We start from the raw sequence: 22346 nt of genomic DNA on the forward strand, positions 1-22346 counted from the left end.
TGGTCCCATCACTTCATGACAGATAGATGGGGAAACAGTGGAAACAATGTCAGACTTTATTTTTGGGGGCTCCAAAATCACTGTAGATGGTGATTGCAGCCATGAAATTAAAAGATGCTTACTCCTTGGAAGGAAAGTTATGACCAACCTAGATAGCATATTGAAAAGCAGAGACATTACTTTGCCAACAAAGGTCCGTCTCGTCAAGGCTGAGGTTTTTCCAGTAGTCATGTATGGATGTGAGAGTTGGACTGTGAAGAAAACTGAGCACCAAAGAATTGATGCTTTTGAACTGTGGTGTTGGAGAAGACTCTTGAGAGTCCCTTGGACTGCAAGGAGATCAAACCCGTCCATCCTAAAGGAGATCAGTCCTGGGTGGGGTGTTCTTTGGAAGGACTGATGCTAAAGCTGAAACTCCAGTACTTTGGCTACCTCATGCGAAGAGTTGACTCATTGGAAAAGACTCTGATGCTGGGAGGGATTGGGGGCAGGAGGAGAAGGGGACGACAGAGGATGAGATGGCTGGGTGGCATCACCGACTCGATGGACGTGAGTTTGAGTAAACTCCAGGAGTTAGTGATGAACAGGGAGGCCTGGCATCCTGAAGTTCATGGGGTCGCAAAAATTCGGACATGACTGAGCGACTGAACTGAACTAAACTGAACGCACTCCAGTATTCTTGCCTGGAGAATTCCATGGACAGACGAGTCTGATAGGCTACAGTCCATGGGGTTGCAAAGGGTCAAACACAACTGAGCAACTCAGTTTCATCTTCTGAGACTAGCACAGCTGTCCTACTATATTCTAGGAGCATGGGCAACCTTAGCTGTAATTACACATCCCCATGGTGTTTCACACTTTGGGCTATTTTGTATAATATATCTGAGCCTTAGCAATGTCAAGTATGGATTGAAATAGCTCTGGTGGACTTTAGTCCATCACATGCATAGAATTTGAAAATAACTCTGAGGGAAGGGGGCAGCGAATAAGGCTAAAAAGGGAACTCGAAATCCATGTGATAGACATGTTTCAGTTTTCTTCTTCTTCAGGAGCCTTCTTGGACTCTAAATTTATGGACTCTTTGAAGTGAGGTGAAAGTGAAAGTCGCTCAGCCATGTCTGATTCTCTGTGACCCCATGTACTGTAGCCCACCAGGGGCCTCCATCCATAGGATTTTCCAGACAAGAATACTGGATTGGGTTGCCATTTCCTTCTCCAGGGGATCTTCCTGACCCAAGGATCTTTCCTTCTGCAGGGTCTCTTGCATTACAAGCGGTCGCTTTAGCATCTGAGCTACTAGGGAAGTCATGGACTCTTTAGTGTCTTGGGATTTAATAAGGTCAGTCTCATTTGCTTGGGCTGGGGGACCAGCTACAGAAGAGAGGGTTATTTGGATGCAAAACTTGGGTCTGACCCACCTGCTGTGGCTTTGGTAAAAGTTTTACAAGTTTATAAAGTTAGAAAGGTGTGAAATTTGTTCCAAGGAATTACATCCCATCATGGCTTCAGGTGGTCAAATGACTTGGTACCAGATGACTTTGACACACTATTTTCCTAGATTCTTTCCTTATCCTGTGCCCCACATAAAGGCCATTTCATAATTAAAGCTATAACCATATCATCAACAAAATGAGAGTTATAGATTCTTCCTCCCTTTTTCCTTGTGGGAGGCAACAAGATCCCAGTGAGAAGGAAGGGCACAGGGCTTGGAACACCTGGGTAGGAAGCCCAGAGCCACTCTGGCTATGTGTACAGGTCGCCTAACAGCCTTTCTACATCTACAAAGTGGGGATTATGTTTATCCATCATAGCTGAAGTAAGTATTAAATGAGATAATGTACTTAAAAACGCTTTAAGTCTAGAGCACAAAGCAGATGTAAATTATCATTATTACTCAGGGCATATAATGACAGTGGATGAGATCATGTCTGGAACATGCTCAGGAAAGAGGAGCTAAAGATACAGAAAAGATTGATGCTGCTGCCCCATACCGGCTATTTCCCAAGAGAGGGAATGTGCTGACCAGTCTCTGAGTTTAAGTGAACTCTTTACGCCCCAGACTTCTGACACTGTTTGAGGGCCAGATTCCCATGCGTAGCAGGGATTAGCCGGGAAACTTCCCACATTCTAAAGCTAAAGCTAGTAATTTTATGAGCCTTGTTCTGATGTTTATGTAAGTATAGATCAGGGAGAGTTTGGGGTCAGAGGTGGATTTTGGAAATGGAAACATCGTGATGCTTTGTACACAGAGCACGGTGGCCACTTCTCTTACATACCCTTCTGCCCAAAGAGAACAAGGAAGCCTTGCTCACAGCTTTCAGAAAGCCCTGGGGGCCTACAGCGACCCTTCCCTCTACCTTCTTTAGGGTTATGTCAATGTATCCATGCCCTGCCAGACCTTACCACCTAGCCAGCTTTCTCCCATTTATTGCTTCTGAGTTCACATAACCTCTGGGCTTCCCCATTGGCTCAGCAGTAAAGAATCCTTATTGCTTAATTTCCCCTTTGTTGTATTGAGGGAGGGGAGTTGTACTTAATTACTCATGATCATGCCAAGGTTCTCATGATGAGCATTATGGGTATAGTCTGGTCATGGAAGATACTGCTTGGTCTGTGAAAGTTAGGAACTTTCAAGAACTCCAGATAATGAGGTGAATGATGAGATATAAGCCCGAACTCTATGACCTTTCCCTATCTCATAGTTGATCTCCAGCTATTCGGATTCTGCCCTTTCCCTTGGAGGCCATATGTGAGGAGACTTTGATCTCCTGCAGCATCTCTGCTCCAAGGAAATGCTCCAGTGGGTGAGTGTCTTCAATTGATCACCTAAGGAAACAAGAAAATGTTGTTTACTCTTTGAAAATGGAGATCCTGAGGTTTCAGAGGGCCCTGGGTTTTGGGGGACAATTTGTGGTAAACGGTCCTTGGTGGATATATGGTGTCTCTTCTGTCTTAGAGCAGATCTCTGAGCCTGGTCCTCTTTGAGGAGGGAGTGCAGGTGGCCCCATCCTTTGTGTAGGTCTCCTTCCTCTGTCTCTCTTGCCTCTTTCAGCCCACTCCCTACCACTGTTCCATATCACACAGCCACTGTTCTGGACATACTCCACAGTGAGGACTAGAGCTAGGCTCTCTGACTCCTACACTATGCTTCTCTGAACAGAGTGGCTGTTCTTCTGAAGAACCAAGTGCCACTTCTTTTTACCCCCAGCGAGCTTTCCATCACCAGCCCTGGCTTGAAGGGGGAAAACCCAGGACTGTGCCTCTCTTAGCTCCTTGCCAAGAGCTCTCATATCTTCCCAACTTTCCAATCTGGACCTTTGCCCAAGCCATTCTCTTGCCTGGTAGATTCCTCCTCTTAGCCTTCACATTTTAGACTTCTTGAAGTTGGCTCAAAAACATGCCTGTTTTTGAAACCTTCTGCAGGCCTATACATTTACCCAGTCATTTGTTATCCAGTGTACACCGAGCATCACATCATCACTTTGTACTGTCACACCTCATTTCCTTCTCATCGTTAGAGAATGAACTACTCTATGTTATTTCATAGAGAACCAAGATTTAATCCTAACCACTTCATGCTGAAACTTTTCAAAGTTCATCTTTATTGATGGTAAACTTTCTGAAATACAGTTTAAACTTTCTATGCTTTATATATAGATCATTCTGAACATAATTCATCTTTTTTTTTTTTTTTTTGGATGCCTCAGGATGCATGGCCATGTTCACTAATTTCAGTCATGAGTAGAAAGACCTTCAGGGCCACTGCAGAGGCCAAGGTTTTCCTTTGCCCTTACTGAGGGTCCTTCCCAACACTTCAGAACCCTTCTAGGGCTGGCTTGCATTCAGGGAGACCTGATCAGGTTAGGGAATGTAGACCCTAGAGCAGTATGTGTCACCTCCCGTGGGCCCTGGAGCAGTCCTGTGGCTAAAATCCATATTTCTCTTGGATGATGATGATGATGATCTTAGTGGCACACCTGGGGAAGGTGAGATATAAGTGACCTGGACCTTCTAAAGCCACTGAAACCACAGTCCCAGAGTGCATCAGCAAGATAGGGAGAGAGACAATGATTCCTCTAGAAGAATCTGAAGAAAATGATCATTTTCTTCTTCTAGAAGAAGAAAATGATTCTTCTATTATTCCTTTGATCTTTGCATCACTCCATCTTTATTTTGCTGACTTTTATTTAAAAGGCCCTAAGCTTTTCAATCACATCACCTTGTCAGTTTCATACACATAAGTACCCAAGGACTGGCCCTTGCCTGTCACTCTGTGCTGCTGTCAGTTCCATGCCATCGGCATGAGGGCTTTGATATTTATGTGATGGTAATAAGGAAGGCTTTCAACCAAAGCCTATAGCAGCATTCCAGACAGAGGCTCTTGGGAGTATTGTCTGAGGATCAGCCTCACTTTTAAGTATTTTCAAATTTGACATGTCTTATTTTTTTCCTGCTGTGGGAGACAGCTCAGGGTCCTGGGTAGTTGATGCTGGCATTGTGCCAGGGGAAATAATTTCCAAGATTTCATAGGTGATTATTTTTGACTGGATCTTTTTTGCATATATATATGTCATATCAAAATCATGTTTCTTCTGAGCTATGCTGAGCAGTGTCATAAAATCCAAACTGAGAAAGCTGAAATCACTGACTGGGGCTACAGAGAGATTGTGCGTTTTTGTATGGTTGAATACGTCACACTGGTTGCTCAAGCATGAGTGTCTTCGGGAACCCAGAACTAGGAAATGCATCCATCTCTAACATAAATACATTTATAATGAAAGTTATTTGTATTTCTAGATGTTACACAATTGACAAAAATATATTAGATCCCCATGTTTTCCTTTAAAATTTCTTTTATTTAGTATTTTTCAAAGTTTGAAAGAGATTCCTAATTGTTACAATAACAAGCGAAACCTTGCAAAGATATGTGTAAATAAAAATGCTAATTATCCCTCCATTCCCACTTCCTAATCCCTTCCTCCCAAGGCAATCACAGTTAATTTGTATGTTTTTCTTCTTACACAGACAAAAAGAAGCAAACACATGTAAACATAAAATTTGGTTTATTTTTTGGAATAATTTCTAAAGAATGCCCTGCATATAATTTTTTTACTTCAAATGATTTTCCCATTTTTTTGACTATAAAATTAATACATGCTGACCATAGAACATTTGGAAACAAGAAAATAGTGGGGAAAATCATATCCCTAATATAGCTTAGAGATAGTTATATATAAACTATTAATATTTATTGGCAAGTTTCCAGTCAGCACAGCAAAATGCAAAGAACGTTTTGCTTAGAGTCAAATGAGTGTGAATTCCACCTTGACATCTACTATTCAGCAGCTATGTGAGCTTATTTGAGATTTCAGATTCTTTCACCTTTCCAAGCCTCGGTTTTCTTATCTATAACATGACATAATAGCATTGCTACCTTCCACTGTAGTAATGTTTGTAGATGGGTCCAAAACTGGCAGCCATCATGACCAGTAGTAGTTTTTCCCAGTAGATAGGTAGGTAGTTAGGACCAGGACCATACTTTGATTTATGCTGACTTCTTCATTTGATCTTACATCAGGGATACTTCCTCAGATCGCTAGATAGTCTTCAAAGCATAATCGTGAGGACTGCCTCGTTTGGTCATACCACAGTGTATTAAAAGTGTTGTCTCAGTCATGTCCAGCCAGACTCCTCTGTCCCTGGGATTCTCCAGGCAAGAATACTGGAGTGGGTGGCCGTTTCCTTCTCCAGGGGATCTTCCCAACCCAGGGATTGAACCTGGGTCTCCTGCATTGTAGGCAGAGCCACCAGGAAAGCCCACAGTGTAGTAACCTCCCCCCAGTATTGAACATTCTGGTTATGTTTATTTTTTACTGTTATAAACCATAGTTACTGTATTTAAGCTACTAGGTAAACTGTTAAATTCATTATAGTCCTAAATTCTCCAGGTTTTTCTGGTCATTAATAATATTACCATTCATTCAAAACCTGTAACTCTTTGGGGGCAAAAGATGAGATTCCTGTCACCTTAGAATTTCAGCCCAGGCTGTGAGCCCTACACCTAGAGAGTGCTTTTAACCTTAGATAGAGACTGCAATCGGAGAAGGCAATGGCACCCCACTCCAGTACTCTTGCCTGGAAAATCCCTGGACGGAAGAGCCTGGTAGGCTGCAGTCCATGGGATCGCTAAGAGTCGGACACAACTGAGCGAGTTCACTTTCACTTTTCACTTTCATGCATTGGAGAAGGCAGTGGCAACCCACTCCAGTGTTCTTGCCTGGAGAATCCCAGGGAAGGGGGGAGCCTGGTGGGCTGCCATCTATGGGGTCGCACAGAGTCAGACACGACTGAAGTGACTTAGCAGCAGCAGCAGCAGCAGGAGAGACTGCAATTATAGTCACCTAGGAAGCTTTTACAGGCTTCCCTGGTGGCTCAAATGGTAAAGAATCTGCTTCAATGTGGGAGACCCAGGTTTGATCCCTGGGTTGGGAAGATCCCCTGGAGAAGGTAATGGCTACCCACTCCAGTATTCTTGCATATAGAATTCCACAGACAGAGCCTGGTGGGCTACAGTCCATGGGGTCGAAAAGAGTCAGACATGACTGAGTGACTAACACTTTTGTTGTTTTTGAGTTGCTCAGTCATGTCCAAGTCTTTGGGACCCCATGGACTGCAGCACACCAGGCTTCCCTGTCCTTTACTATCTCCTAGAGTTTGCTCAAACTCATGTCCATTGAGTCAGTGATGCCATCCAACCATCTCATCCTCTCTTGTCCCCTTCTCCTCATGCCCTCAATCTTTCTCAGCATCAGGGTCTTTTCCAATGAGTCGGCTCTTTCCATCAGGTGGCCAAAGTATTGGAGCTTCAGCTTTGGCATCAGTCCTTCCAATGAGTATTTAGGGTTGATCTCCTTCAGGACTGACTGGTTTGATTTCCTTGCAGTCCAAGGGACTCTCACGAGTCTTTTCCAGCACCACAGTTCAGAAGCATCAATTCTTCAGCGCTTAGCCTTCTTTATGGTCCAACTCTCACATCTGTACATGACTACTGGAAAGATCATAGCTTTGACTATACAGACCTTTGTTCGCAAAATGATGTGTCTGCTTTTTAATATGCTGTCTAGGTTTGTCATAGCTTTTCTTCCAAGGAGCAAGCATTTTTTAATTTCATGGCTGCAGTCACTGTCTGCGGATTTTGGAGTCCAAGAAAAAGTCTATTACTTTTCCATTTTTTCCCATCTATTTGCCATGAAGTGATGGTACCAGATGCCATGATCTTCATTTTTTGAATGTTGAGTTTTAAGCTAGCTTTTTCACTCACCTCTTTCACCTTCATCAAGAGGCTCTTCAGTTCCTCTTTACTTTCTGCCATTAGGATGGTATCATCTGCATGAGATTATTGATATTTCTCCTGGCAATCTTAATTCCAGCTTGTGATTCATCCAACTTAGTGTTTAGAATGATGTACTCTACATATAAGTTTAAGTTTTTAAAAACATATGCTGCTGGATACTCCCCTCCCCCACCTCCTCCTTAGCTCCCATTCTGATTTGAGTAATCTGGGGTAGGACCTGAACACTGCTTTTCTCCCCCAGGCTCCTTGATCTACTGCCCAGTCCTGTCCTATGCGAACCACAGGATTAGATTTCTTAAGGCTTCTGCCATCTGAGGGACTATCAGAAAAGCAGTATAAGCTAAGGAGGTTGTATGGGCTCCCTCACTGGAGCTTCCTTGATGGTCTTATGATCTAAAAGAACTTCTCCACTGGAAGACATTTTTGCCCATCCCCCACCTCCACCCAGGGCATGTCTGTCAATGTCCGAGGACATTTTGGGTTGGCATCTGAGGAAGGCATTGCTTTTGGCATCCTGTGGGTCGAGGGCAGGGATGCAGCTAAACACCCTGCAGTACAGAGAACAGCCCTGTGTTAATTTCCTAGGGCTACTGTAACAAAGGACCACAGACTGAGTGGCTTAAAACAACAGAAGTGTATTGTCTCACAGTTCCGGAGGCTCAAAGACTAAAATCAAGGTATTGGTAGGTTAGTTCCTTCTGTAAGGGAGAATCTGTTCTGAGCCTCTCTCTGGACTTCTGGTGTTTGCTGACAGTTTTTGGTATTCCTTTGTATCACTCCAGCCTTGGCCTTCGTGTCACACAGTGCCCTCTCTGTATCTGTATGTTCCTGAACTCATCTTTTTATAAGGCCACAAGTCATAGTGGATTACAGCCCACCCAACTCCAGTCTGACCTCAACTAATTCTACCTTCATTGACACTATTTCTTTAAAAAAAATGTCACATTCTCAGGTACTGGCCATTAAGGTTGCAACATACCTTTTTGGAAGAACAGAACTCAACCCATAACAGCCCCCTAACATAGAATTATCCAGCCCAAAATGATATCAGTGCTGCTGTTAAGAGACCCTGTTTCGTAGAGTCTATGGATGAAACCCAGGGAGGTTAGCTATGATAAGAACAGGGCAGATAGGGGTCCAGGGTCCACGAAGTTGAAAATGAGCAGGAACACCATTCATAAAGAGGGTCATAGGCAGTGGGCTCCCTTCAGATCGGAATGTGGACACTTAGGGCTATATGTGACCACATGGGGGTGAAAGGGCTCGAGAAGCACTGTGCTCACTGGGGCAGAAGCAGAAGTGTGGACCAGCCCCTCTGCTCATTCCCCCTTTCACCTGACCCCCATTTCCCTGGGTCAGGCACATCTTTTTTTGTCTGCCCTTTTCAGGATAGAACAGAAGAGAAAGTAAGTCCACAAGCCCCAAGGCTTTCAGCAGTATTTTCAAACCAACTGTCTTTCTCCAAAGGCCTGCCTTCTCCCTCTTCCCGCCCACTGCCTCCCACTGACTGCCAAACATAGAATATGGAAAACAGGAAAAACAGCAACAGTGCAAAGTTACTCTTTTGAGAGAGAACAGCATTTTGGGTACAGCTCCCCGCCTCCCCAATCTCTTGAACTGCCAAACCCTGCAGCAGGTGGCCCTACTTATCTCTGTTCCATGGAGATCCTGTCTCACCAACCGCTATTTTTTTGGCTTCAAGAATTCCACGTGAGAATGAACTTCTATAGGGCCAGGCTACTGGGCAATCCACAAATTCATATCTGAACACTTAGGTCTGCCTTCTTCACTTCTAAAACATTTTTGTCCTCATTCTTCTTTTGTGGTTACGTGTTCCCCTCCATTATTTTGCCCATTTGAGCTGAGTGACGAGGAGGAAGGAGGGGAAGGGTAGCCAGGGTGGAGACTGTGTTATCAAATTCCCATAATGCTGGGGTGGTGGGTTGCTTCCCAGCAGCAATATAGTTGCCAGCTGGCTGCATCTGGGACTTGCTTAGTGGGAAAAGGATTAAATACTTCCCTCTGAGTCAGACACGACTGAGCGACTTCACTTAGACTTTTCACTTTCCTACATTGGAGGAGGAAATGGCAACCCACTCCAGTATTCTTGCCTGGAGAATCCCAGGTACGGGGGAGCCTGGTGGGCTGCCGTCTATGGGGTCACACAGAGTCAGACACGACTGAAGCGACTTAGTAGCAGCAGCAGCAGGAGCAGTCTTCAGAGCTTTGTGTCTGCATGGCACTCTCCTGGTTTTGATCTTCTAATTGCTCAGCTCCCTAGGGCTCTCTCTCCTCACTCTTCTTTTAGTCCCAGTCTGCAGCTCTAGGCCAGTGTCTGGCCTCTAGGTCCCTTCCTGTATATACCGTCTTCTTTTGTTCAGTCTGAGCATCAGACCTGGCCCAGTCTCTGCCATCCACTGCTCTCTCTGCCCTGGAGGCGTAGGTGGGAAGAGTCAAGGAGAAAGTCCTTCCTTGCTTTGTGTCTCAGTCCCCTGGGGTGGCCAAATTTTCTGAAATCTGGTTGGTCCTTTCTTACAAGCTGGTCCTGATGTTTTCTGACAGATCATGTTTTGTAACCAGTATTGGCAGCCTCTAGGATTGACCCTGGCTTTTGGTCCAGAAACAAAGCATTGCTTTTTATCATTATATTAAATAGGTAATATGCTAATAGTTAATTCTTGTTATCTCTTCTGCTGTTTTGCCTGAGAATACCTAGATACTCAGCTTCTGGCCTGCAACTGAAAGAAAATACATCAAGGTTAAAGCATAGCCTGTAAATGAAGAGGGTTACTGAGGATAAGAAGGAAAGAGAAAATCAGTAAAGGAGAACACCCTGGCAAAGAACAACTGCTATTCTTTTCTCAGAATTACTCAGTCTAGGTGTTCTTAAACACATAAAAGTTAGACTATAGGAAATAAAACTTTACTTTAAAAATGTGGAGTTCTGAAAATACACCACTTATTGTTAATAGGAAGAGGTGTTGAAACATTTTAGAATTGCAGAGGAAAATGCTTTCCAGCAAGTAGAGATGTGTATGAGAATGGGACAGGGTGATGATTGTATATGTAAATGTGATAAAGCCAGTGTTTAGGTTCCCAGAGATACTCTCAGCTCCCACACTATTTGTGTTGGGAAGTATTGGCAAGTGCAATAGTTATTTTTGGTATCAGTCCCAATTAGTAGACTTGTAGCAGATTTGTATAGACAGTCTCCAATTGAAGGAGCATCTGATTAGGAGTAGTCATTAGTTACTCCTTGTTTGGACACACAAATTGTCCTCATGGAGACAACTACTGTTTATTCCTTTATTCAGGATATGTAGGCAGATGTCCTTCCAGCAGACGTAATGTGGTGGGTTAACCCATCACTGGCACCAAGTGGTTTCCTCCTTTCCATCCTATTGCTTCCCACCAAAGACCACTTTGCTATCATCAGAGTCCATCCCTTCGTCCTCTCCAAGAGCCAACAGATGATGGAGAAATATGTGCCTGATGCCCTGGAATGAAAATTGAAAAGCATTTTCCTGTATCACCCTAGTTATACATTTTGACTGTACTGATGTGCTGTATCAGTGAGCTTGCGTACGCAGTCATGTCTGCCTCTTTGAGATCCCATGGACTGTAACCCCCAAGTTCCTCTGTCCATGGGATTTTTTTTCAGGCAAGAATACTGGAAAGGGTTGCCATTTCCTCCTCCAGCAGGTCTTCCCAACCCAGGGATCAAATCTGGGTCTCCTGTATCTTCTGTATGGACAGGTGGATTCTTTACCACTGAGCCACCTGAGAAGCTAGTACTATATTTTAAATATGGTATGGAGTCTTCCCAGTGGTAAAGACTCTGCTCTTCCACTGCAGGGGGCTCAGATTTAATCCCTGATTAAGTAACTAAAATCCCACATGCCATGCAGCATAGCCAAAAAAAAAAATGCTATGTGCTCAACTGATTTTCTCTATTTTGTCCTGGGAATCTAACTCCCATTTACATGGAATATACACTCCTGGTGCTAAATAAGAGTCTTACAAAGGAACTTTTGGATCACTACTTATCCTTAAACTTAGGACTAGCTACACTAGGAGATAAGGCAAATGTCCATTTCCAAGCCTGGAAAAATAATCGTCAGGAGGGGACAGTTCTATACTGGCCCTCTGGTTGTTACATCCTCCGGTCCACACTACCTCTTTTGAATTATAAGAGGAACTTTGGCCTTATCCATCCTCATCCGTCCTCATCCCCAGAGCACAGGGCCCAGAGTGCTAACTTCATGTTATCAAGGAGGTCACCTCTTAACTCCACAAGTGTTTTCACTCGCCGCCTCTTCCACACTCTGTCTTTAAAAAGCCTACTTCTCATCCTTCTGCTTCAGCCTAAGGAGGCTGAAACCACAGCTAGATTGCTGGGATGCCAATGTTTTTAGAGACAAGTTATCCTGCAATGCTCTGTTTCCTCCCTGAGGAAAGGCATAAAGTCATGAGCCAAGGCTGCAGCAGGGGGAATGGAAGGAAGGCATACCTCAGAGCTGTTGTGGGTTCACTTTCAGACCACTGCAATAAACCAAATACCAAAACAAAGTGAGCCACATGAATCTTGGTTTCCCAGTGCATATAAAAGTTTTGTCTGTTAAGTGTGCCATAGCATTATGTCTAAAAAAACAATGTATATGACTTTTTAAAAAATGCTTTAATGCTAAAAAAATACTAACCATCATCTGAGTTTTCAGCAAGTTATAGTAGTAACATCAAAGATCACTGGTCAGAAATCAACAAAGATAATGATAATGAAAGAATTTAAAATATTGTGAGAATAACCAAATGTGAGGGATTATGGTTCAGCTCCCAGAGTCCCTAGAATATTGTTGTTCAGTCACTCAGTCCTGTCCTACTCTTTGCAACCCCATGGACTGCAGTACGCCAGGCTTCCTTGTCCTTCACTATCTCCCGGAGTTTGCTCAAATTCATATCCATTGAGTCAGTGATGCTATCTAACCATCTCATCCTCTACCACCCACTTCTCCTCCTGCCTTCAATCTTTGCCTGCATCAGGACCTTTTTCAGTGAGTCGGCTCTTGGCATCAGGTGAACAAAGTACTGGAGCTTCAGCTTCAGCATCAGTCCTTCCAGTAAGTATTCAGGGTTGATTTCTTTTAGGATTGACTGGTTTGATCTTGCAGTCCAAGGGACTCTCAGGAGTCTTCTCCAACACCACAGTTCAGAAGCATCAATTCTTCAGTGTTCACCCTTCTTTATGGTCCACTCTCGCATCCATGACTACTGGACAAACCATAGCTTTGACTGTTTGGACCTTTGTTGGCAAAGTAATGTGTCTGCTTTTTAATATGCTATCTAGATTTGTCAGACAAATCTAGACTTTTCTTCCAAGGAGCAAGTGCCTTTTAATTTCATGGTTGTAGTCACCATCTGCAGTGATTTTGGAGCCCGAGAAAATAAAGTCTGTTACTGTTTCCATTTTTTCCCCATCTATTTGCCATGAAGTGATGGGACCGGATGCCATGATCTTAGTTTTTGAATGTTGAGTTTTAAGCTAGCTTTTTCACTCTCCTCTTTCACCTTCATCAAGAGGCTCTTCAGTTCCTCTTCACTATCTGCCATTAGGGTGGTGTCATCTGCATATCTAAGTTATTGATATTTCTCCTGACAATCTTGATTCCAGCTTGTACTTCATCCAGCCTGGCATTTCACATGATGTACTCTGTATGTAAGTTAAATAAACAAGGTGACAATATACAGCTTTGATGCACTCCTTTCCCAATTTTGAAACAGTATGTTGTTCCATGTTCAGTTCTAACTGTTGCTTCTTAACCTGCATACAGGTTTCTCAGGAGGCAGATAAGATGATCTGGTATTCCCATCTCTTGAAGAATGTTCCACAGTTTGTTGTGATCCACACAAAGGCTTTAGCATAGTCAATGAAGCAGATGTTTTTCTGGAATTCTCTTGCTTTTTCGATGATCCAGCAGATGTTGGCAATTTGATCTCTGGTTCCTCTGCCTTTTCTGAATCCAGCTTGAATATCTGGAAGTTCTCAGTTCATGTACTGTTGAAGCCTAGCTTGGAGAATTTTGAGCATGACCTTGCTAGCATGTGAAATGAGTGCAGTTGTGTGGTAGTTTGGACATTCTTTGGCATTGCCCTTCTTTGGGATTGGAATTAAAACTGACCTTTCCCAGTCCTGTGGCCACTGTTGAGTTTTCCAAATTTGCTGGCATATTGAGTGCAGCACTTTAACAGCATCATCTTTTAGGATTTGAAAAAAGCTCAGCTGGAATTCCATCACCTCCATTAGCTTTGTTTGTAGTGATGCTTCCTAAGGCCCACTTAACTTCACACTCCAGGATGTCTGGTTGTAGGTGAGTGACTACACCATTGTGGTTATCTGGGTCATTAAGATCTTTTTTGTATAGTTCTTCTTTGTATTCTTGCCACCTCTTAATATCTTGTGCTTCTGTTAGGTCCATACCGTTTCTGTTCTTTATTGTGCCCATCTTTACATGAAATGTTCCCTTGGTAGTTCTAATTTTCTTGAAGAGATCTCTAGTCTTTCCTATTCTGTTGTTTTCCTCTATTTCTTTGCATTGTTCACTTAAAAAGACTTTCTTATCTCTCCTTACTGTTCTTTGGAACTCTGCATTTAAATGAGTATATCTTCCTTTTTTTCTCCTTTGCCTTTCACCTCTCTTCTTTTCTCAGCAATTTTATAAAGCCTCCTCAAACAAGCATTTTGCCTTTTTGCATTTCTTTTTCTTGGGGATGGTCTTGATCACTGCCTCCTGTACAATGTCATGAACCTCCATCCATAGTTCTTCAGGCTCTGTGTCTACCAGATTTAATCCCTTGAATCTGTTTGTCACTTCCACTGTATAAACGTAAGGTATTTGATTTAGGTCATACCCAAATTGCCTAATGGTTTTCTCTACTTTCTTCAATTTAAGTCTTAATTTTGCAACAAGGGGTTCATGATCTGAGCTACAGTCAGCTCCTGTTCTTGTTTTTGCTGACTGTATAGAGCTTCTCCAGCTTTAGCCGCAAAGAATATAACCAATCTGATTTTGGTGTTGACCATCTGGTGATGTCCCTAGAATACGCCTGCGGTCAGTTGCCATCTCGGCTCATCCCCTGTGTGAAGAACCTGAAAGACAGTGTTTACTGGTAGCAGTGGCCATGTTGAGAACAAGGTTAGGTCGGACTGATCCACATTTGTTTCACCCCCTGCTCCAAGTCCCCAAAGAGCCCAAAATGACCACCATCATTGACTCCCAGACATGAAAATGTCCTCCTGTGCAGAGCTGGTCATGTCTCCCTTTGCTCACATTCTCAGATTTAGTCTTTTCATGTCAATTTGCTGTCCTGATCGCAACATTCTAGGAGGAAACACCCTCAAAGATGACACTGTCTCCTCTTAGCCTCTTGTGTTTAATTTCTAAATATCACCCAAAGAAAAGTCTTTAATGTCCCTCTTTCCCAAGAGAAAAGCAAACAAAAAAACAACATATATGATGCTGTTTGAGTCATTCACAGGGTCCCTTTAGGAATGGCCACCACCACACTGCCCATCACCCACCCTTAATTCTCATTAGGATTTTGACTAGATGTTCTTTAAATAAGTCAGAACTTGAATCTGGAGGTCCAACCACATCTCCAATTGCACATCCCTTAACTCTCTGAATACACTCATAATTTGCTATCTTCCTCATATAACACCTAAGTGACAACTTGAAAGAAATAGGAGTTTATTTTGTTTCCTTTGGAAATGATACCACTGCCTTTATGAAGCTGTTTTAATTCTGGGACATTTAACAACTTTGATTTTGCCAAAGATCTCCCAACAACGATATGTTGAAGACATTGTTTTTGACTTAGCTTTTTGTGTAATGTCAGAAACCCATAATCCTTTCCCTTTCTCACATCCAGGGATACAACTGTCCATATTAGCAAAACTCAATCCAATTTTTTGAGGTAAATCAATGAATAAATCCTTGATGCCACCACCTCTCCCCCTGTTCTTTCTCTTTTATTAATGAAGGTCTGACTCAATCAATTCATATGGAGATTGACAGTAACCCAGTCAGGGTTAACCTGAGGGGCGCTGTGGAATCTTATCAGGAAGTGCCTTCTGATTGGAAGTTAGTGGTTGGAAGGAGGGCAGATGTGGTTAGAAAAGTTCTATAAAAGCATCAATCATCAAAGAAGAGATGCAGAAGCTTCTCACTCTGGAGTCACTGCCTGTGTTCTCCACCAAGTCTGAGGTCTGAGCAACCCACCAAACAGATCAGAGCTGGATTCCATTCAGAGAAGAGTCAGGATGAGTGTTCACAACCCACCCAGATTTGTGAACTTAGCAGCAGTAAGCCTGATGAGAGACGAAGCTTCAGCCATCACCTCTTTGGAGTATCTGCCTACTGAGCTCTACCCACCATTATTCATGGTCACCTTCTCTGGCAGACATAGTGAGACCCTGAAGGCCATGGTGCAAGCCTGGCCCTTTGCCCACCTGCCTCTGGGGGGCCCGATGCAGCAGCCTTACAAGGGAACCTTACAAGCAGTGCTGGATGGCCTTGATATCCTGCTGGCCCAGAAGGTTCACCCCAGGAAGTACAAATTTCAGGTGCTGGACTTGAGGAATACCGGCTGGGACTTCTGGAGGACGTGGTCTGGAGACATGGACTATGTACCCTCAAGCTCACTGATGGCACCAGTGGCTGAGGACATGTCAAGGACAAAGCATCCCTTGGCTCCCTGGGAGGTAGTCAGAGAACTTTGTCTCAAGAAAAAGGCCTGGGTAAATTCCTCGCTTACTTCTTCATGTGGGTGGGACAGAGAAAAGGCTCTGTACACCTATGCTGTAAGAAGATGAAGGTTATTTCAGTGTCTACGGAAGATATTAAGAGAGTTCTCAGTTAGTGAAGCTGGACTGTGTACAGGAGGTGGGTTTGAGTTTCACTCAGAAGCTGTCCACTCTGGCCAGCTGAGGATCAGCCGGGCAAGATGAGCAATGTTCAGAAACTCCTTCTCTGCCCCACTCATGTGTCTGCTGTTGAGGAGCAGGACAATCAGCATCTTCTGCAATTTACTTCTCAGATCCTCAGGCTGCAGTACCTCTAGTATCTCCTAATGGAATCTCCATCTTTCTTGGAAGGCCATCTGAGCCAGATACACAGATGCCTGAAGACCCGCCTTGGACAACCTCTCAGTAACCAGCTGCCTGTCTAGAGAATCTGACTTGACCAATCTGTTCCAGTGACTGAACATCTATCAGCTAAAGGGCCTGAATCTGAGTGGTGTTATCCTGACCAGCTTTAGTCCTGAGCTCCTCCAAGTTCTGCTGGAGAAAGTTGTAGGCTCTCTGGAAGAACTGGACTTAAACCTGTGTGGGATCACGGACGTCCACCTCATGGGCTTTCTGCCTGCCCTGAGCCACTGCTCCCAGCTCAGGGTCATCAGCGTGTGTGGAAATCTCATCTCCATGGCCATCCTAGAGAGTCTCCTGCGTCATACTGATAGGCTTCCTGATTTAAGTCTAGAGCTTTATCCTGTCCCTCGGGAGAGTTACAGCACTCTGGGTATTCTTCAGGAGAGACTTGCCCAGCTACAGGCTGAACTTTGGGAGATTCTTACAGACTTAGGATGTCCCAGGAAGATTTGGGTTAGGCCCAGCCCCTGTCCTCACTGTGATGGTGACATGTGTGATCATCTGAGTTCCGATACATAATGCTGTAACACCCTACCTAGTTTTTGCTTCTATCAGAAGCTTTCTTCAGGATACTTGGAAACTGAAATCTAGGATATAGGTACATTACGAAGGGAAAACACACCCCTGGTTTCTGTTATTAGCTCAGTGTGATCGAGAAAAGTAAATGTGATCCAGTAGGGGTGCAGGATTCCAGAAGGATATGTTGACTTGGGGAGTTGATGGTACTGTCAGAGATGTGTTTATAGAGTCAAATATGAACCTAAATTCCTGGAGGATTCAGTTTGGGACTTTTAGAGATGTGTTTTTGAAGTCAAATATGAACCTAAATTTCTGGAGGATTCATGTTTGAGTTATTTGTGTATGCACAGCTGTAGAAATGATCAGATGTAAAGAGACCTTCAATGTAAATGAATAAATGCCCTCCATGATATTGAAAAATGCTTTATTGCTAGAAAATGCTAGCCATCATTTGAGCCTTCAGTAAGTCCTAGTAGTAACATCAAAGATCAATGATCAAAAATCAACAAAGATAATGATAATGAAAGAATTTAAAATATTGCAAGCATTACCAAAATGTGACATAGAGACATGAAGTGAGCTGATGTTGTTGGAAAAACAATGCTGATAGACTTGCTTAACACAGGGTTGCCACAAACCTTCAGTTTGTAAAACAAAAAGCAGGATCTGCAAAGCACAATGAGGTGAAGATGAGATTTATGCCCATCAACGTAAGGGCTGAATTATCTAGAACCTTTTACCTGGTAGACACAGGCATGGAGGGAGGGAAGAACAGGAAATGCAGCCATCCATATGGCCTAAATCTCTGACCCAGGGCTCCAGTTACCACAGGCCCTGCCTAAAAGCCCCAGGGGCTGAGGAATTGATATCCCCCTACTCGTAACCTATTTTTGCAATGCCAGTTAGGAAATGTCATCAAGGGATCAAACCCAAGGCAGAGGATAGGAGACTGAGGAGCCAAAGAATGCCTAGGAACTATACTCATAGTGAGTTGGATTCTGGCCCTGGGGTAGAAACTCTTGTTGGCTTGGTCAGAAGGTGAGAAGGTTTACCCCAGAGGCAGTGGAAAGCCACTGGACAGTTTGACGTGGAAGAGAGCTGTGACTGGGTCTGAATTTTAGAGGCTCTTTCTAGTCATGATGGGGAGGAGGGCTGGGAAACAGGTAAAGAAGGGAGCCCAGCTTTTAGTGCTGACCCCGTTGCCCTCCCAGTTGTGATCCTTGCCCCAGTGGGACAAGGATTGCCCAATTGGGGCAATGACAGGTATCAGTGAATTGCTCCATTAACACTTTAATTTATATTCTATAAGCACATTCTTATTTCAGGATTCTGCCAGGAAATAGGATAAACCAAATGAGATTAAACATTGAACATAAATTCTAGCATATAAGATCTTGTACCAAGTAGTTGATGGGGCCAAGGATTGAACATTAGGATTGGTGGGGATTGATGTATTCTTTAATTTATTAATTCATTCATTAAATTTTTATAGAGCACTTACTTGGTACCAGGCACCAAGGGAAAGAAGTGAAAGACTACCTGCCCCTAAGTGGATGAGAAAGGCAAACACTGGCATTAGAATATGGCAGGAACCAAGAAGAGGTTTGGCACAGATCACTCTGAGAGCTCAGAGGGGCTCATATAGGCCAACCTTGGGAGGGAAGTGGATCTCAGGGTGGACTTCCTGGAGGAAGTGACACCTGGGCTGGGTCTTACAGGGTGAGTAAGAGTTGGTCATGGGAAAAAAAGTAGGGAAGGACAACCTAGGCAGAAGCACAGGGGAAGACCCTGTGCTATGAGTTTCCAGAAGTATAAGCAATTTATTTCACAGGCTGTTTTAGGGGAGTTGAGGCTGAAGGGAAAAAACAAGTGTCAGATGAAGAGGGGCCTTGCATGGCACCCTGAGGGGTTTTACCCCAGAGGCAGTGGAAAGCCACTGGACAGTTTTACGTGGAAGAGAGCTATGACTGGGTCTGAATTTTAGAGGCTCTTTCCAGTCATGATGGGGAGGAGGGCTGGGAAACAGGTAAAGAAGGGAGCCCTGCTTCTAGTGCTGACCCTGTTGTCCTCCCACTGGCTCTCCTCTCCCTCTCACTGTAAAATCTATTATCTGGCCCTTCCCTGCCTTATAAATATGATTTCCTTCTACTCTCCAATTTTAGTGAGGTTAGCTCAACTTACCCAGACATGACATGCTCATTCAAGCTCTGAGTCTTGTTCGTTCAGTAGACATTTAGTAAGTGCCTATTGTCTACCAGCCATGGTGTCTGGCATGAAGAACCCACAGTGAGTGACACATGGGACCTATCTTTAAGCACAGACCACAAGGGAGGTACCTGTCTTTACATGGTGTTATTTTTGTAAAGACAGCAGTCATATTGAATTAGGAATCCTACTTCACTATGATTTGATCTTAATTACCTCTGCCATTACTCTGTCTCCAAATAAGGGCCCCATTCTGAGGTCCTGGGGCTGAGGGCTTCAACATGCAAATTTAGAGGGGACACAATTCAACCTTTAACACCCAGGTCTTCAGGTGAGTGAACTCTCGGGGGACCGGAGACCACTCAGATATAGGCAAAGTAAAGCACCACGCACAGTCATTGCTACAAAATTCGTTCCACTTCTCCACTCACTTTGCACTTGATCCTGACTGTTTCTGCCGCCAGTTTCATATCATCACCAGTTCACTTGTTCATCACTTTGTTGGGCCTTGTGTCATTATAAGGGTGTTGAGAAATATAATGTGCATCTGAGCCGCCAGCTGTAATTAAGGGTCTGTCTGGAACTCTCTTTTACAGGAAGCCTACCCAGGAAAAATTGTATCCATGGCATATATGTACTAACTGACATACATGTATTGCAGAGGCAGTGACTCCATCCTGATGAGCAATAATTACAAGTTGGTTGCTTTTCAAAATGCTCTGGAGAACATAGACAGGGGTTTGGAGGAGAGTGTGTGTGTGAGAATGAGTGTGTTCATGTGTGCGTGCATGCAGTAGCGTAAGATAAACAAAATCACCAGACACCTCCCCAACCTTCCTGCAAGCTTTAAGCCTTTACTGGGCACACAGGGAATTGCCTGTATCTCCTCACTCTGGCTGTGGCTGCTTCCTTCTGTCAGTTCCCTGAGTTCTGACCCTTTCCCCTCCAAAGAGATAGCTCTGTTCCAAAAGATAAACACCAGTAGTTATAAGGGACTTGGGGGAAAAGTCATGCAAGTTTCCCAGTTATTATTTCTCTGGTGTTCTCATATAGAAACACAGCTGATCTTTGTGGATGAGGTATTTCCAACTCTGGCAGTTACAGCCTGAGAGGTGAGGGCAGTGGTGGATCTCCCTAAGGGTAGGGGGTCCAGGCGAGGCTGAGGAATGGAGATTCTAGCATGTCTGCTCACTTCTTTCCAGGACACCCCACCTGGGAGAAATCCCAGGCACAGAGGAGGCACCGAGCTAGTACCCGCTTGTGCTGAGCTGCCAGGCAGGCTGCTGGCTTGCTGGGAGGTGGTGGGTGAGCTGGGCACTCAGCTCTTCCGTGCCAGATTAGGGAGCTCTGGGCTCAGTGCCCACGCACTGCGCTCCAGCTCTGGGCAGCCCTGGTGGGCTGGGGGAAGACGTGACGCTCCATTCGTGACTGCAAGTTGACTTTTCCTCACTGTCGTTGCTGGCAGAATACATACACCAATGCGGACAAGCTCCTAGAAGCGGCAGAGCAGCTGGCTCAGACAGGGGAATGTGACCCGGAGGAGATCTACAAGGCAGCTAGACACCTGGAGGTGCGCATCCAAGACTTCGTGCGCAGGGTGGAGCAGCGGAAGCTTCTGCTGGACATGTCTGTCTCCTTCCATACTCACACCAAAGAGGTATGGGCAGTTAGCAAGGAGGGGCATTGGGCTGGGCTGCTTTTTTCTGGCAACAGTCAGGTCGATGTCCTAGCTCCCCGAGGTCTGCCTGGTGTCCTGGGTGGTCTGGAAGTTACTAGCCTCCTGAGGTTGATGATATTAACAACTTGCTCCTGATAATTTACACTGAGGTCTCAACCAATATGGGGCAAAATTTCCTCGTTATTTCTAGTGAGGAGAGGGCTGGGGAGGCAGATGGTTTGGGGGGGTCTGTTAGAGCATTCAGTCTGCAACTGGAGAAATTTGGGAATTCCTAGTATAGAAATAGTCACCTTAAGAGGCAATAATAGAGGATCAGAGATTTCTTTCCCCTGCAACACCCAGTTTCTCTTGGTTGATGTTTCCCATCAGAAATCAGAGTCCTGCAGAACTTAAATCATCTTTCCTACCAGCAGGGAATATACAGAGTTTGCAAATCTGTTCAAAGTTTTTATTTTATTTTTTTTAAACAGAGGATTAAATCATCTAATGAAGTCTGCCACAGTGTGCTAATAAAGTGAGAGTATCCTAACCTTTCTCATTGTGGAGCAAAAGCCAGTGAAGGGAGGGAAACTGGGATGCCGTCCATGTAGGAGGCTGGGCTTAAATCTGGCCCCTGAATCATTCACAGAGTGGAGACAGGGTAGAGGAGGATGGATCATGTTACATTGTTGGCGGGATCAAAGAGCCCACAGAGAGCAGTAGAGTTGCAGCCCTATGGTTGCTTTTTGGCTCCGATTAACATGGGGCAGTCTAAGTGGCCAGCGAGGAGGCACATTTAACATCTTCTGTAATAACACCCTTGACAGATGAACTCATTAGGTGTATACATGCTTGTACTCCCCCAGGAATTAATTTTTTTATGAAGTATCAATTAAAGTTGGATTGCTGCTCAGGAAGAAAAATTAACCTTACTTAATTAAGTTGATTTTTGATATTTGAAATGCCTTAAGAAGCCTGGTTGTTTCTCCTTCACAGGCTTTTCTGACTCTCTGTGGGAATGAATACAGATCATTGCAGTGTCTATCAGAATTAAACATGAAAAGATGTTTTCTAAACTGAGATTCCCCAGGCAGATGAAGGGCTGGGGAGCCCTGTGAAGCTAGCTCTGCTTCTTCTCCATGGGACCTACAACCACCCTCTGATGAGAGTCTGTAAAGCAAGGGGGGTGTGGGGGGGATTAGCTTTAATCCAAGTTTTCCTGCCTGGTTGCCTGCTTGCTGTGGCTTACTCGATTCTTAATAAGGTCTCAGAAACCAAAGGCATGTGTATTCTCTTTTAATTATGAGGCTGTGGGTGAGAGAAAAGAGCATGAATGAACAAGAGCCACGTTCCTTGTGAGGACTGTGGGGCTGTAGGCTGCCAAAGGAGATGTGGACCAGGTTAGT

General features: G+C 44.2%; 1 protein-coding gene across 5 annotated transcripts in view; it reads left to right on the forward strand.

Annotated features, from left to right (window-relative positions):
* Positions 1–22346, forward strand: part of KALRN (kalirin, RhoGEF kinase) — a 626732-nt gene that overhangs the window by 276925 nt on the left and 327461 nt on the right. For all 5 annotated transcript variants that reach the window (XM_010834276.1, XM_010834277.1, XM_010834274.1 and 2 more), the window contains exon 11: positions 20749–20940. In XM_010834276.1, coding sequence (XP_010832578.1) covers positions 20749–20940 — 192 coding nt within the window. The remainder of the gene's footprint in view (positions 1–20748; positions 20941–22346) is intronic.

The sequence above is a fragment of the Bison bison genome, unplaced genomic scaffold, assembly GCF_000754665.1.
Source record: "Bison bison bison isolate TAMUID 2011002044 unplaced genomic scaffold, Bison_UMD1.0 scf7180017864032, whole genome shotgun sequence".
In the NCBI taxonomy this organism is placed as follows: domain Eukaryota; kingdom Metazoa; phylum Chordata; class Mammalia; order Artiodactyla; family Bovidae; genus Bison; species Bison bison.